The 14,751-nt window shown below is 32.6% G+C and overlaps 1 protein-coding gene and 1 long non-coding RNA gene across 3 annotated transcripts; both read left to right on the forward strand.

The window, feature by feature from the left end:
• The first annotated feature begins 2,480 nt into the window (after nucleotides 1–2,480).
• Nucleotides 2,481–11,862, forward strand: LOC143191109 (trypsin-1). Of its 2 annotated transcripts, none has more exons than XM_076395881.1 (6): nucleotides 2,481–2,564; nucleotides 6,306–6,501; nucleotides 8,504–8,660; nucleotides 8,721–8,855; nucleotides 11,461–11,574; nucleotides 11,638–11,862. In XM_076395881.1, exons 1-6 carry the CDS (start codon nucleotides 2,513–2,515, stop codon nucleotides 11,797–11,799), a joined length of 816 nt encoding a protein of 271 aa, XP_076251996.1. In that variant the 5' UTR covers nucleotides 2,481–2,512; the 3' UTR covers nucleotides 11,800–11,862. The 2 variants fall into 2 exon arrangements, with proteins under 2 accessions (XP_076251996.1, XP_076251997.1); XM_076395882.1 differs by having other exon boundaries at nucleotides 2,482–2,564; nucleotides 6,309–6,501.
• Nucleotides 5,343–5,827, forward strand: LOC143191113 (uncharacterized). The gene is made up of 2 exons (XR_013004414.1): nucleotides 5,343–5,618; nucleotides 5,676–5,827. It is a non-coding gene; the product is annotated as an uncharacterized LOC143191113 (long non-coding RNA).
• Nucleotides 11,863–14,751: the final 2,889 nt, after the last annotated feature.

Raw genomic sequence — 14,751 nt, forward strand, 5'->3', positions numbered from 1 at the left:
CAAACCCGAGATATAATTGAACAAATTTAGCCTGCTGCAGTAGAAGCTACCCCAACATCAAGAGAGAAATCAGAATATGAGGTAAATTACCCCCTTGAAATTAAAGAAATGATAAAAGAAAAACAAAAGCTAGGAGAATATGGCAGAAATACTATAGATAAAACAATATTGAGTACCGCCTATTAAAACCCCAATCCTAAAAAGACTCCTGGAATTGATGATATTTCACCTGAGTTGCTAAAAGAGCAGCCGCGAAAAGCATTAATTATGTTATATATATTCCGAAATGTCTTAAGGTTGTTCGAATAATTATGTTTAAAAAACCAGATAAATCGACAAAACAAGATGGGCCTTACAAGCCTATTTCGCTGCTACCTGCGATATTAAAATTATTTGAGAAACTGATTTTAAAACGAATTAAACCATTTATAGAAATACCAGATTTCCAATTTGGATTTCGGAATCACCATTCGACAATTGAGCAAGTGCACAGAATAACAGCCGTTGTTGAAAAGGCATTCAAAGAAGAGAAGTACTGCCCTGCAATTTTCCTGGATATCTCACAAGCTTTTGACCGGGTATGGCATTTGGGATTGAAAAAATGAGCAAATTGCTATCGCGAAATTACTGTCGACTGGTGGAATCGTATCTTCTCAAAAAATTTAGAGTCTCGCATGAAGCGGCATTCTCAATACTTAAGCCTATTTCGGCTGGAGTTCCACAGGGTAGTGTCTTGGAACCATTCCTATATCTGCTCTATACTGCTCATATCACAACAACAAAAGAAACAGTACTTGCAACATTTGCTGACGACACAGTTATAGTGGCCAAAAATGTCCCTCTGTCTAAGACTATATAAAAAGTATAAGTAGTTGTCAACAAGATTTACAAATGGTCTAGAGACTGGAAAATACAGCTTAACAGCTCTAAATCTGTCCATGTTAATTTTGCATTACCGCGAAATGACAGTTAATTATATCACTTGATGCTCTTTTCCTCAAGCAGAATCAGCTAAATACATCGAAATATATATCAATGGTACAATAAACTGGAAATATGATCTTAGACAAAAAGCAGAGCTGATTAGACTCAAAATCAAGCAACTCTACTGGTTCAAATCATAAAGCATATTTGGACCTGTGGGGTCTAAATATGGGGTTGCACTGAAACATCAAACCAACTAGTAATCCAACGCACTCAAAACAAAGTTCTACGATTAATTGCTTATCGCTTATCGATGCTTATCGATGCTTATCGCTACGTAACCAAGGAAGAGCTGCATCATGACTTCGGAATCAAATGGATACAATTGATCCAAGATTTTGCACTAAAATATGATATAAGATTGCTAAATCACAGCAACTTGGAAGCAATACAGCTACTGGATAACGCGCAGGCAATCAGGAGATTGAAGTGAACCAAACCACACGAACTTGTTTAATGTATAAGTGTATTTTTAATTTTAGCTTAAGTAGATTAGTTTTATATTAATTTGGGAAATACATACTGATGTATTAAACCCGTACGCACCTTGCTTGTATATTAATGCAAGTACAACAAAACACTAATAATTGTACGGATTGTACTAAGCATATCTAATGTAAGATGTAATCAATCAAAAATTATTACATATTTGAGGTATTATGGCTACTAAAATTTGCTTGATTGGTTTAAGCAACTCTATATGTTTAATTATTTGATCAGTCCGTTGTATCTCTTCTAGGAAAAAACTTATCAGTTTAAGGTGACGTCTAAGATTGTTCACACCAATTTCTGTGCGCAATCCCTATGTTTCTGTTACTAAAGTGTTATATATCATCCTCACCAAAAAGTTGTGTCAAGGCTAAACTGTTGCAACTTGAATGGAGTTCTGCTGCACACCGCTTTGTGATTGACACTTGATCAAATTGATGATGCAAGGTCTCTCTAATACAGGCTCTTGCCATATTGTCCGGAAGATAGGAAACAGGTGTAGGGTATGATGGAAAATATGCCCATTTTTTCCCAATAAATGCCTTTTTAATTCGCTAAAATGATGAGAAGCGGCCAGCAAGCACCAAATTAATATAAATTGCATCAGTTTACACGAATGTGATGCTTTACTTTCTTGATATTTAACTTATCAAAACAAATTTCTGTATTTCATAGTTTAATTTTATGAAACATTACCACGCCCTAAATATAAAGATAAATACTTTTTCCTAAATCTATTAAAGCTGTTTCATAAGATAAATGCATAATCATGTCTATTCTTAATAATGCTTGCGGAATAATACTTAAAAATATTGTATGCCATTGTATTAATAAAGGCTCATTGAGATAATTCGATATGAATTACACCACTTTATATCAAGTGAATTATTCCTGTGTCTTAAATCAATATTTTTCTCTTTTTAAACATTTAGTTAAATTATCTACAGATAAAGATAAAGGCTTCGTGAGATAATTAAAATCCAAGGTATATATATGACACTATTAATCTTTATTTGTTGTTTGTTATTAGACGTTAAACATGTTCTTATTTAAGTTTGCAGTTTTTCTATTTGCCGCTGTATTTGTAGATTGTAAGTACATTATAATAAATAACTATAACCGATTTGAATATAATTGATAAGATATAATTAAAGTATTAGTATAGACACAGCATCTCAACGTATTCATATCTCCATAAAAAGACTGAATAATGTTTGAAATCTACTGAGTTTAGCTCATTATTTAAACATGAATAGTGTAATAATTATTAAATGTATGCGTTAATTTTTGTAGATTTTTCAAGTTTACTTCATATAAAAATAGACGATAACGATCTTAATCTTGAAAATATTGTCCAGTGTATTCTATGAAAGATATATTGTGTGATCTGAGGTAACACAGGCATGTCGTTGTAAAAGAGATTTTTAGCTTTAGGCAATAAAACCGTCGACAAATTTAAACTGCTTTGCTGCTTCAATCGAAACAAATGGTAGTCGAACCGGTTCAAATCCCATGAATATCTTGCTTGGTGAAAAATGGTCCATTGAAAGTTTAAGACAGTCTTCTTCAGGAAACCAACTTCCTGGGTTTTTATTTGTTTCCATTTAGTACACTTGCCATAACATAACACGATTGAACGACTTCTAGTTTAGCATCAAGAGCCTACACTTGTTGAATTTCCATTATGCAGAACTCATTCAACATGAATTAATAGATAAAAAAATTACTAGACCCAGTTTTCACTTGTCATCGATCATTTCTTGAAAGAAATTATTGTGGTTATTAAAAGTGAATCACGTACGACAATAATGTGCGAAAAAGGTCATGGACGTAGACCGGAAAAGCTTTACAAACAATTAAAAATCCCCATTCACAACAAAATGGTGATTAATTTAATTATTTGGTTGGATCAGAAAACAAATGTTCATCATGAGCTTCTGAAACCCGATCAAACCATTAATTCGATTCTCTAATGTGAAAAAACTACTATGAATGAAGCAACCAATTAAAATACTACCAAAATGGATCAATAGGAAAAGCAATATTCGAACCAAACATATTCTTAGTAAGAGAGATTGTCTGCGAGATTTTGATGCATCCACCATGTAGCTCCCACCTTGTTTAAAACTTTCTTATTGGTATAAAACTGGCTTTAAGACAGGCTTGTGAAAATTATTTGGTTTAGTTTTTCACCCAGAATTCTCATGAGTTCTACAATGGCGGAATTATGGCTTTACCAGAAAACGGCCAATAGGTCATTTCTTTAACATTATCACATATTCTTTTAATTTATTTATTACATTGTTACCGACTAACCTAAAATTTTTCTTTACAATAACTTAAATTTAAGTATATATCTACATCTATATCTAAGGCGGGCCCGACCCGTCGACCACATCCTAGCTTCGGGTGTAATAATGTTTATGTATCAACACTGCTGTTTATCTTTTAAATGCACCACACTACACAAGATCAAATGGTTTGATTCTTCTGAATCTGTGTCCTGTTCTAGTGTTATCCAAGAATTATGTTACTTCAATATTGACATGAGAATGGAGTCTGTTTCCATTATCTTGATTTCATGAGTGACGGTCGGTATCTGAAGAACCCGGTTAAGTCCTGTAGTATCTGGGTGCACCTACAATACTTCTCAGGACTTTTTGTCAGGAAAACTTGTATAGTATTTATATTATTTTTCGCGGAACATCCCCATAATTGAATTCCGTATATCTTCCAATTAACCAATACATTTTCTGATGTTACTTAATGTTTTTAACTCCAGTTCTTTCCTTTACCTTTTTACATATTCCTTCCAGCGAAGTTTTGCATCAAGATTCACTCCAAGATAATTTGAGTTGTTGCTACATGAAATGATATGTATTATTTATTGTTATCTGTGCCTGTGCGCTGATTATATGTGAATTGCACATACACAGATTTGCACAACTTTCATTAATTTTAATTTTCTAAATTTGGACCCAATTGTTTATATTATTACTTGCATGTTGTAATTTTAGTTCTTCGCTATTGTATCCGATAGCAAAAATTGCAATATTATGAATGCAAATGTAGCTATTATGATATTTTCCATTTGCGGTTTATCACATGTGTAAAGTAGATAAAGAATTGATCTCAATACACTTTCTTGTGGTACAGCTGCTTTAACATTATTTATTTTATTATTTTATTAACTTAACTTTAACTTATTTTAGAGTAGAACTCTAGACATACTGGCTGTGATCTAAGATACTAATAGTTCAGTGTGTTGTTATCGAAGCCTTGTACTACATCTAAGAATATAGCTGAATATACATTTTTATCTTCATGGGCTTTTTCACTTGCAACTATTTATTCTATGAACCTAGTCAATTGTAGAATGATTGTTAATAAACCCAAACTGGTGTGTCGATATTAGGTTTTTTTCTGTCTAAAATTAGTATTATTATTTTCAACAAGAGTTTTTCAAATACGTTAGATATTATCCGTAGCAGTGAAATAGTTTTACAGGCTTTTATTTAATTTTGGATTATCGCATATGACATAATCAACCCATTATTAAAATACCACAAGAATGTCCATTACCAAAGTTTGAGCATGAAATGTGCGACTGGGACTACCTAAGGAATACAAAGCATCTGAAGAAGTTTCAAATCAGAAAGACAAATAAATTTCACAATCTTCGATTTGGACAAATACCACAAATTAAATAGAAATTCGTTATACTAACATTGATCTAACGTTCGCTGATACCGATTTTATAGATACTTCTACAATTCTTCATAATATATAGTTGGCATTTCAGAACTATGTAGTTTGAGGATTAATGAAAGAACAGACCAAAGTATTGACAACTGACGGATGGCCTCTCTGAATTGCCTAAAGGTTACTCTCAACTACCTTCAGTTAGAATAAGTTCTTAGGCGCAGTAATACAGGAAAAGAAAGAGACATCTCCTGCTGAAGTAATTAGTCAAATCGGCCAAGCTCCAGAACCTTTTGCTTCGCTAAGATGGTGCGTACGGAAGAGAGTCCTAAAGTCCGCCTTTTGCAAACGCTCAACTTGCCAATCTCTTTGTATCGATCCGGATTTTGTCACAATCTGACGTATGTTATCTTGAGGTATATCTTTCACATGCGATGTTTAAGGTAAATTATACATGTTTCTTTTTGAGATCGTATTAGAAATGTAGTCATTCATTTAAGATGCGACGATCAAACAACAGTTGACGAATAAATCGAGTGAAGCCGATTAAAATTGTTTGTACTGTCAAATGAAAGATGAATGAATTCGTCATAGATTTCTAGGGTGAAGCGTGATCTTTTCTGTTGAAGACACAGCGAGCAACTCCAAAACAAAAAAGGCATGTATTAATGATAACGACATAACTTGACAATGTAACAAATAAATAGATATCTTTATAAATTTTGATTATTGCAAATAGACTAAATAGACAGTACGAGATTATCTATATCTCGGAAACTATAAGAGATAATGCAATTTGGCAATCGACAACGTAATGCCAATATTACTTGGAATGTAAATTGGAACAAAATCGGTAATTTATAAGACCATTTTACAATTTTAGCCCAAGTTAGAAGCAGATCCCAAATTGTAAAATTTCGATATTCCATATCTCGAAAATATTCAGGATTCTAGTTTTTGACTGCGATAACTAATTTAAGATTTATCAGGGAAAGTAACCGCCTCCTAAATCTACTACTGTAACCAAGAAAAACACAATATTTTTAATGTGTTTTGTTTTCAGCGATTTATGTAAATTTAAAATAATCCTGTTATAATATGGATATACCATTAATTTTACCCTTTTATAGTAGGTACGGCATTTCCAGCTGTCAATCAATCCAATGATTCCTTTCGAACTAGTCCTCTGAGAATTATCGGTGGAGAGACTGCTAATATCGAAGACTATCCTTATCAAGTACTGTTGATGATAGAAGGGGAAGGAAAATGTGGAGGTTCGATTTTATCAGAGACGTTCATTATCACTGCAGCACACTGTGTTTTTGAGTAAGATAACTGTAATTTACATATGATTAAAATTAATTCTAGTTTAGGTGTTTAGTGCTTAAATTGGGAAACTCGGAAATAACAATAATTTATATAAAAAGAAATTATTAGAAAATTGTTATCAAAAATGTTATTCAACGACTCAACAGAACACTTGTATTTAAAATATGCGTGAATCGTACTTTCTTCGTTGAGTCCTGTTTACATAAATATATAACATAAAATAGGCCTCAGCTGTCATGTCGTAATTTTGGGGTTGTTTGGGGTTTGGGTATATTTTTAAGCCTAAAATTTTGAATTAAAATAAATCAACAGTGTATCAATTCAGCAGCAGCATTTATTGAAAGTGGTTATATTTTCAACAAAAGAGTCCGCATATAGTAAGGATAATAAGGATTAAGAGTAATAGTAAGGATTTTTAGCACAACATAATGAATAGCATTATGATACATTTATAGTATTATAACTTCAAAGCCTACCCGTTCAAAGATGAATATAAAAATATTATTCTTAAGCACAAATAGAGTATATATAATAACATAAAATAAAATTGCGTTAATCCAATTACCGTTATTACAGTTATTAAATATTATTATTAATGTAATTTACCATTTATAACTCAAGAACGACTGGGCCGATTTTAATGATCTCTGATTTTGACAATGTAGATTATATATTAAAATATTGTTATTGTATTATTATTTTTTGGTTTGTTATTTTTGTATATGTTATGGGTTTGAAGTTTTTTGTAGTACATAAAATTAATGCTCAGCTTCTAAATGTTCTTGTAACAACTTGCCACTGTGTCAATTAGCAAGTTGACAGTAAATAAGCTTTCGCGAATGTTTATAATTTTATATGTTATATGTTTATTTTTTGTTTCATATTGTCTGTGATTTGTTTCGAAAAAATCATATAACCTTTACCAGGCGATTTGTTAAGACCAAGGTGCATTGAAACATTTGACCCAGTATCAAAAGATTTACGGAATGATTAGAGATATTTTTGAGCCGCAATGATTTTACTGTCTAGCGATTTCCGCCAAACACTACCAGTCATTCAGAGATCGACTGCTGCCATTGAAATAAATGCCTGCCGGAAATCATCAAATCTGTGATGCTATGTAAAGAAACTTCAGCTGACTGCAAACATAAATTACATTACTGAGCGAATTGCTGACCATCGGTAACAGCCTTGTTCCTGTTGATGAATGGAACAGATGCTAAATATGCTCTAAGATCATCAAGAGAGTATTCCCAAACGTCATTTCTGACCACAAAAATAACAAATGGAGTGAGAGAGCAATTTTAACGGCTAAGGTCAAATATATGTATGACTTAACCTCCTTCGATGTACCTGTCCCCACCGCACAATTTACAGCTAAAAATTGACTCAGCAATTTAAACTAACCAAAACTCAGTTAGTTTTTCTGAGTCTTAATCTCCATCAGGCGTTTGGCAATAAGAAAACTGATGATCAATGTGACTCACGCGATGATCACTTACAAGTTTTTAATATTTGTGGTATGAGTGTTCACATGTCGACAAACTATGCGCTTTATATGTTCTTGAGCATGATAATAAAATAAAATGTCGTGTAATACAAGATGCTTCACTTAAGAAAATCAACTCAAGTGTAACCCATAAAGCAAAACACCTTGCTTCAATAAAATCTTGCTGACAAGCAATTGAAATACTTAATATTTGTGTTTTTATTGATATTTATTTTCTTATATATATTATCCTAATAAATTATTGGGCTTAATCATTTTTTTGTTTTAATTTTATTACGTTAATAAAATCGTAAATTAAGGTTAGCAAAAAGGTAACACTACATTCATTAACTGTTAGGCACTACAAGTAAAACATAGCATAGCAATTAAAAACGAATTATTATCCGCAATGATAATACCATTAAAATACAAAACCATTTAAAACTGCTGTTTTTCAATGTTTTTTCCTGATATACATTTACACCATTGCATCACTGTTTTTCATTTCAGTCAGAAAGCAAGTCAATTATCGATCAGGGCTGGATCAAGTTTTCGTACCTCAGGTGGAGAAATAGTCAGTGTGGCTTCGTTTAAATATCCAGAAGACGATTTTGATAGTAGCACCTATGATTATGACATCGCCATTTTAAGACTGACTAAACCATTGGTGAGTTGGTAAGCTCGTTTATATATCGAATAAAATAGAATACAGAATTTTTTATTGTAGACTTACGGTGATGGTATATCGCCAGTTCTTCTGCCAAACTCGGATGACGAGATAATTCAAGGCGAGAATGCTAAAGCGTCAGGCTGGGGTATGATCGATCCTAATGATGAATCCTCACTCTCCGAAAAGTTACAGGTAATTCAACGGTAAATCTTATGTAGTAAATACTCAGAGAAATAGAAAACTAAAATCCGAAAATATTAGTCGGTTCTTGAACACGAAATAGCTTAGGATAGGTGGCAAACCTCAGATTAATTCATCTTGGTAAAACGATACATTAATTTATTATTACAAAAAAAGCTTTTTCTTAGTATATATTCTCTAAATTCGTATTCTGGTATGTTTTGCTCTGCTTCCATATACCATGCAACACTGCTTCCGTGTAAATAGTGCGACTGGTGTGTATAGCTCAGTTTAAACTCCAACTTTCGTAGATTATATTTCCGTGTATTATATTCTGTGACAGTTAAAACAAATGATCGGTGAATTGCGTGATATTGAATAATTGTTTAAGGTTTCACGAACGACGTTAACCAGGATAATGATAGTACACACAAAACATGGTAAAATATTATCAGTGGAGAGAAATAGTGAGCAAAACCCAAAGTTAACTGATAGAGACCGACGAATATTAAAAATTATTATTGGCCAGGCAACATAAAACTACCGGGGCAAAAGTAACAACAGAACTCATCACTTACAGTCTATGATGAATGGTTTTTAAATAAAAAGAATTATTAAAATAATGACAGGACAGAATTTAATTAGTTTTCTTGTCAAGAGGAGGCATTAAATTTGGGGGTGCACGTGCACATATGTACTTATTGAGGAACCGCCACTGATACCTTATTAATAAATAAATATTGTGCATATTCCAGATGTTCATGTTATTTTATCCAGCTCTCCATAAATTTACTGAAAAATATATTATTTATAACTGCATAATATAATTCTCAGCTGAACGATTTTCAATAAAGAAATAAATTTAATATAGGTACAGATAATTAATTAGGCGATTTAATGTATTTTATTGTTTACATAAACAAGCTTACATAATTATAAAGTCCGTATAAAAGCATTTTTTGTGAGTACTATTATTTACCAAGGTGACCCTTACTGATATTCCATTATCACCTTGAAAAAGTATAATTCGAAAATCCCAAAAACTAAAATGTTTCTTCCTCACATTTCGAATGGCGTTGGTGCAGTAAACGAAAGTTTTCTTCTGTCCAGTATCTAAAGCTTTGCTTATTGAAATATTCGCTTAAATATAAATAGACCTCAAGCGACTTAAAATATAATAGGATTGTGGTTGTGCTTCAATAAATTCTAATAAATATGTGCAAGACTTCATCAAGGGATAAAAATCAGTTCTCACTGTTTCCACATTATCTAAGGTATATAAACGTTCAGGATACGCAATTCATATCATAATTTAGAAACAACATTCAGCAACAAACGCATAATGCTTACTAATCCAACAATAAAACAACTTCTTTATATAATTAATAACAGTACAATTAATCCTTCATTTTTAAGAGATCTTAGAAACTCGACTTGTTTAATCCATATTTCCTCTTCCTTGAACTGTTAAAAAATGTCACTGATCAAAACGAAATAATCGAGTTACTGTGTTCAGAACTCGATGTCCATGCATTGAAATTACACAGATGGTGATGAATTTAATATCACTCATCATTTATTTTTTAATTGTCCGGTTAGGAATTTTCCTGTTCCAACGAACTTGTCTTAATCTATCTGATTTATACTAAAATGACTAATAATAAGCAAACCCAATCTTTTTCATCCATATAACTTGAACATAGTAGATATTCAGCAAATACCACAGTAGTACCTACAGTCTACATAGAACAATACATAATACAATACATAGTACAATACATAGAATAGTCAAAAATAGAAGACGACCTCCCATATCAAAAATTGTGTTTAAATTATGCGATTCAAAAACACAGAAAACGCTATAAGCGAAAATATTCTTAGCAGAAAATTTAAAAGACATATTTGAAATAAAAAATGTTATTTATAAAAGTATATTCAGAATAATAACAATATAAATACTATTTAACATTTGTTATATGCTGGAACAATTGAAGACATTGAAGAAGGCATTATGATATAAATATGCATGTAATTTGGTTTGTGAAGGCTTACTTCCTAATTGTATATTGTTATTGTGTTAAATTTAGAAAATACAAAAATGATATTATTATAAAATATTATAATTATCTATATTGCCATAATAAAGAGTCTTGAAATGGGAACATAGTTAACTGAAAAACATATTATGCACCTGGATTGGACTTTTTTGAACATTGACTTCTATCTTATGCGTTTCTTGAAAGTATATAGTTGAATGCTATCCATATATTCAGATATTGAAATATAGATTTTTTCCCTTTTGCCCTTTGAAGTTCTATTGATTCTTTTCTATTCTGTTAGGTATGGTCTACATAAATGATATTAATAAAATATTACTATTTACTACTAACAAATAACAATAAACATCTAATTTCAATTTCATTTCCATTTCAATTCAAATCTCCCAATTTACTTCCTTACAAACAACCAACCTCTTATTGTTTTTGGAGCTTCTTGTCTGCTCGAATTTTATGGTACAGATACCAAGATACTACTATCTATATACTATCTGATACCATATAATCTATACACACGCTAATTTTTTCATTTTAATTTTAAAATCTCACAATTTTTTTAGGCTGTCGAACTACCGCAAATAACCACTCAATCATGTGAAAAATACTATGGTTCCTACATTACATCTAGAATGTTTTGTGCAGGATATCAGTCTGGAGGAAAAGACACGTGCTCGGTAATTAAATAGATCATAATTTATTAAAACAAACAAAAATAATGAATTGATTTCACTGTTTAGGGAGATTCTGGAGGTCCACTCGTAGTCGATGGATACCTAGTCGGTATTACATCCTGGGGCTCGCCAACCTGTGCAGAAGCCGGCAGGCCCGGGGTATTCACCAAAGTTTCTTACTTTCGAAGTTATATAGATTCAATTATAAACAATCTGTCTGAAAAATAAACAAAAATCTGAATGATGTTATATAAATATATTATCAATCTATATTATATATAGATAACATGCCCTGATAATTTTATTGTATAATTTTTGTTACTAAAGTAGGTGACGATTCACCCACAAAATATATTTACACTTGCACTTGCTTCATCAGGTACTGCAGCCACGTGTATGGAAGGTACTATAAATATATAAATGTAAAATAAATATACGGTAAAAAAGCTCATTCGGCACTCAAGCTGCTGTTAAATATGCAAACTAATGAAACTCAACTTGCAACCTCAAGCAAGTATTGTGCAGCAAAGAAAGTTGATCGCAAATTTATCAATGCTGGACGGCACGTAGACGTTTTAATATTGCATATATAATTATAAGACCAGTTTTAACATAGAATTAATTTCGGAAACCAATGAATATAAGTAACTGTTGAAGGCTGTTACAATGACACCAATCTAATCACACAACACAATCCAGGAGCTTAACTTTTAAACTTAAATGCCTTAAATTATTATGCTTAATATGGATAGACAACGTTTATTGGCCCAATAGAAACAATTTGCTGTTAACTGTAATCGATTGGCGCGTTCGATGCAGCACGATGGAGATTAAGCGTAATATTTCTAGGTTATTCATTTTGACCTGGCAAACCGGCAGAACAAGTTGGATCTTACAGGTCTATTTCGCTGCTACTTGCGATATCAAAATTATAGAAAAATAGCTATATATAGTACCATTCGACAATTGACCAAGTGCACAGAGTAAGAGCGGTTGTTGAAAAGGCATTCGAAGACAAGAAATAGTGCCCTGCAATATTTCTGGATTTCTGGACATCTTACAAGCTTCTGACCGGGTATGAAATTTGGGATTAATGTACAAAATGAGCAAATTGTTACCGCAGAATTACTGCCGACTACTGGAATCATATCTTTCGAAAGAAAATTTAGAGTTTCGTATTAAGGGGACTATTCACACTTATTACTCCTATATCTTCTCTATACTGCTGATATTCAACAACAAAAGAAACAGTATTTGGAACATTTGCCGACGACGCAGTTATAATGGAAAATGGTGTATCTCTATCTAAGGCTATTAAAAAAGTACAAATAGCGGTCAACAAGATCTAAAAATGGACTAGAGACTGGAAAATACAGTCTAATAGTTCCAAATCATGTTAATTGTGCATTGCGACGAAATGACAGAAACCTAATTATATCACTTGACGGATTCAGCTAAGTACGTCTGAATACATCTCGATCGCTCGATAGTATCGAGCAACTGTACTGGTTAGTCGGAAGATACACCCAACTTGACCTACAATCAAAGAGCTTGGTTTGTCAGTCAATTATAAAGCCATTTTGGTCATGTGGGGTGTAAATATGGAGTTCTACGACGAAACGTTCAAACTACCAATGCTTATCGCTAGGTAAGCAACGAAGAGCTGAGCTCATGATGAAGCCAAATATTCGTGAATGATATAATGTACACGTTTGAATCACCGTAAATTGACATTGAATGAAATAGCAGACACTCTAAAGATATCAACTGAACGTGTACATCATATTATTAAGGAATATTTGGGTATAAGAAAGCCCTGTGCAGAGTGGGTGAAGCGCGAGCTCACTTTTGACCAAAAACAACGACGAGTTGATGATTCGTAGCAGTGTTTAAAGATGACCAAGCGAAATAAACCCGAGTTTTTGCGCCGATATGTGACAATGGATGAAACATGGCTCCATCATTTCACTCCGAAGTCCAGTCGACAGTCATCCGACTGTACTGCACAGGATGAACCCGTTCCAAAACGTGGGGAAACGCAAAAGTCGGCTGGCAAAGGTTATGACGTCTGTATTTTGGGATGCGCATGGAATAATTCTCATTGACTACCTTGAAAAGGAAGGACCAGCAACAGCGACTATTACATAGCGTCGTTGGACCGTTTGGAGGACGAAATCGCCGAAAAAACGGCCGCATTTGAAGAAACTGAAATGCTGCTTCACCAAGATAATGCACCGTGTCACAACTCAGTGAAGAAGATGGCAAAAATTCATGAATTGGGCTTAGAATTGCTTCCTCATCCACCGTATTCTCCAGATCTGGCCCCCAGCGACTATCTCCTGTTCTCAGATCTCAAAAGAATACTCACTAGGAAGAAATGTTCGTCGAATGAAGAGGTGATCGCCGTAACAGAGGCTTATTTTGAAGCAAAGGTCACAAACAAAAAACAAATCGTCTACAAAAATGGTATCGAAAAGTTGAAGGGTCGCTATAATCAGTGTACTAATTTTGCCACAAAAATGTATTTACTATGATAGGCCGGGGACTTTTCAATTGACCTGTTAGACACAAAATAGACAGACTTAAAACGCCATCTCTCCTGTATAAAGTTGTAACTAAGCTTTGGTAACAAGCGCGAAGCGGACTTATTTACTACAGAGGAAATTCAAAATGAGATTAAAAAATATTATTTAATTAATATACTTCATTTAATTACTAGTTAATAGTTCTTCAAATATACGAATAATTTATGTAATATTTAATTGATTGTATTGATAAATAATTCCATATTTTTTATTATTACATTTATTTTCCCTTTTTTCCTTTCAAATTATTTTAAAATTAAAGCAAGGCTGCAGATAAGTTTCTGTACTTTTATTGAATTGCAGTCTCATAATCTAGTGCAGGACGATAAGATGCTGGGCTAAAGTGGAAACATCTTCCTAGCTATACATCTGTCGCATTTTTTCCTGCAGATATAAAACACCACAAATAAAATATTATCCCTTATATTTTAAATATATAAGGTTATTCAATAAGGGAGGTTTGACGTTGAAATGGAACTAAACAAGTCGTGTTTAAGGTATCAAAGAAATTATTTCTTTTTATTTTAAAGGAAATCTATTATGCATGGAATAAAATATCATTGAAATGTATGCTGCAGCTTTTTGCGATGGTTTT

This window comes from Rhynchophorus ferrugineus, unplaced genomic scaffold, assembly GCF_030347505.1.
Source record: "Rhynchophorus ferrugineus isolate W39M unplaced genomic scaffold, kcgeb_rfMv2 rfM2, whole genome shotgun sequence".
Classification (NCBI taxonomy): domain Eukaryota; kingdom Metazoa; phylum Arthropoda; class Insecta; order Coleoptera; family Curculionidae; genus Rhynchophorus; species Rhynchophorus ferrugineus.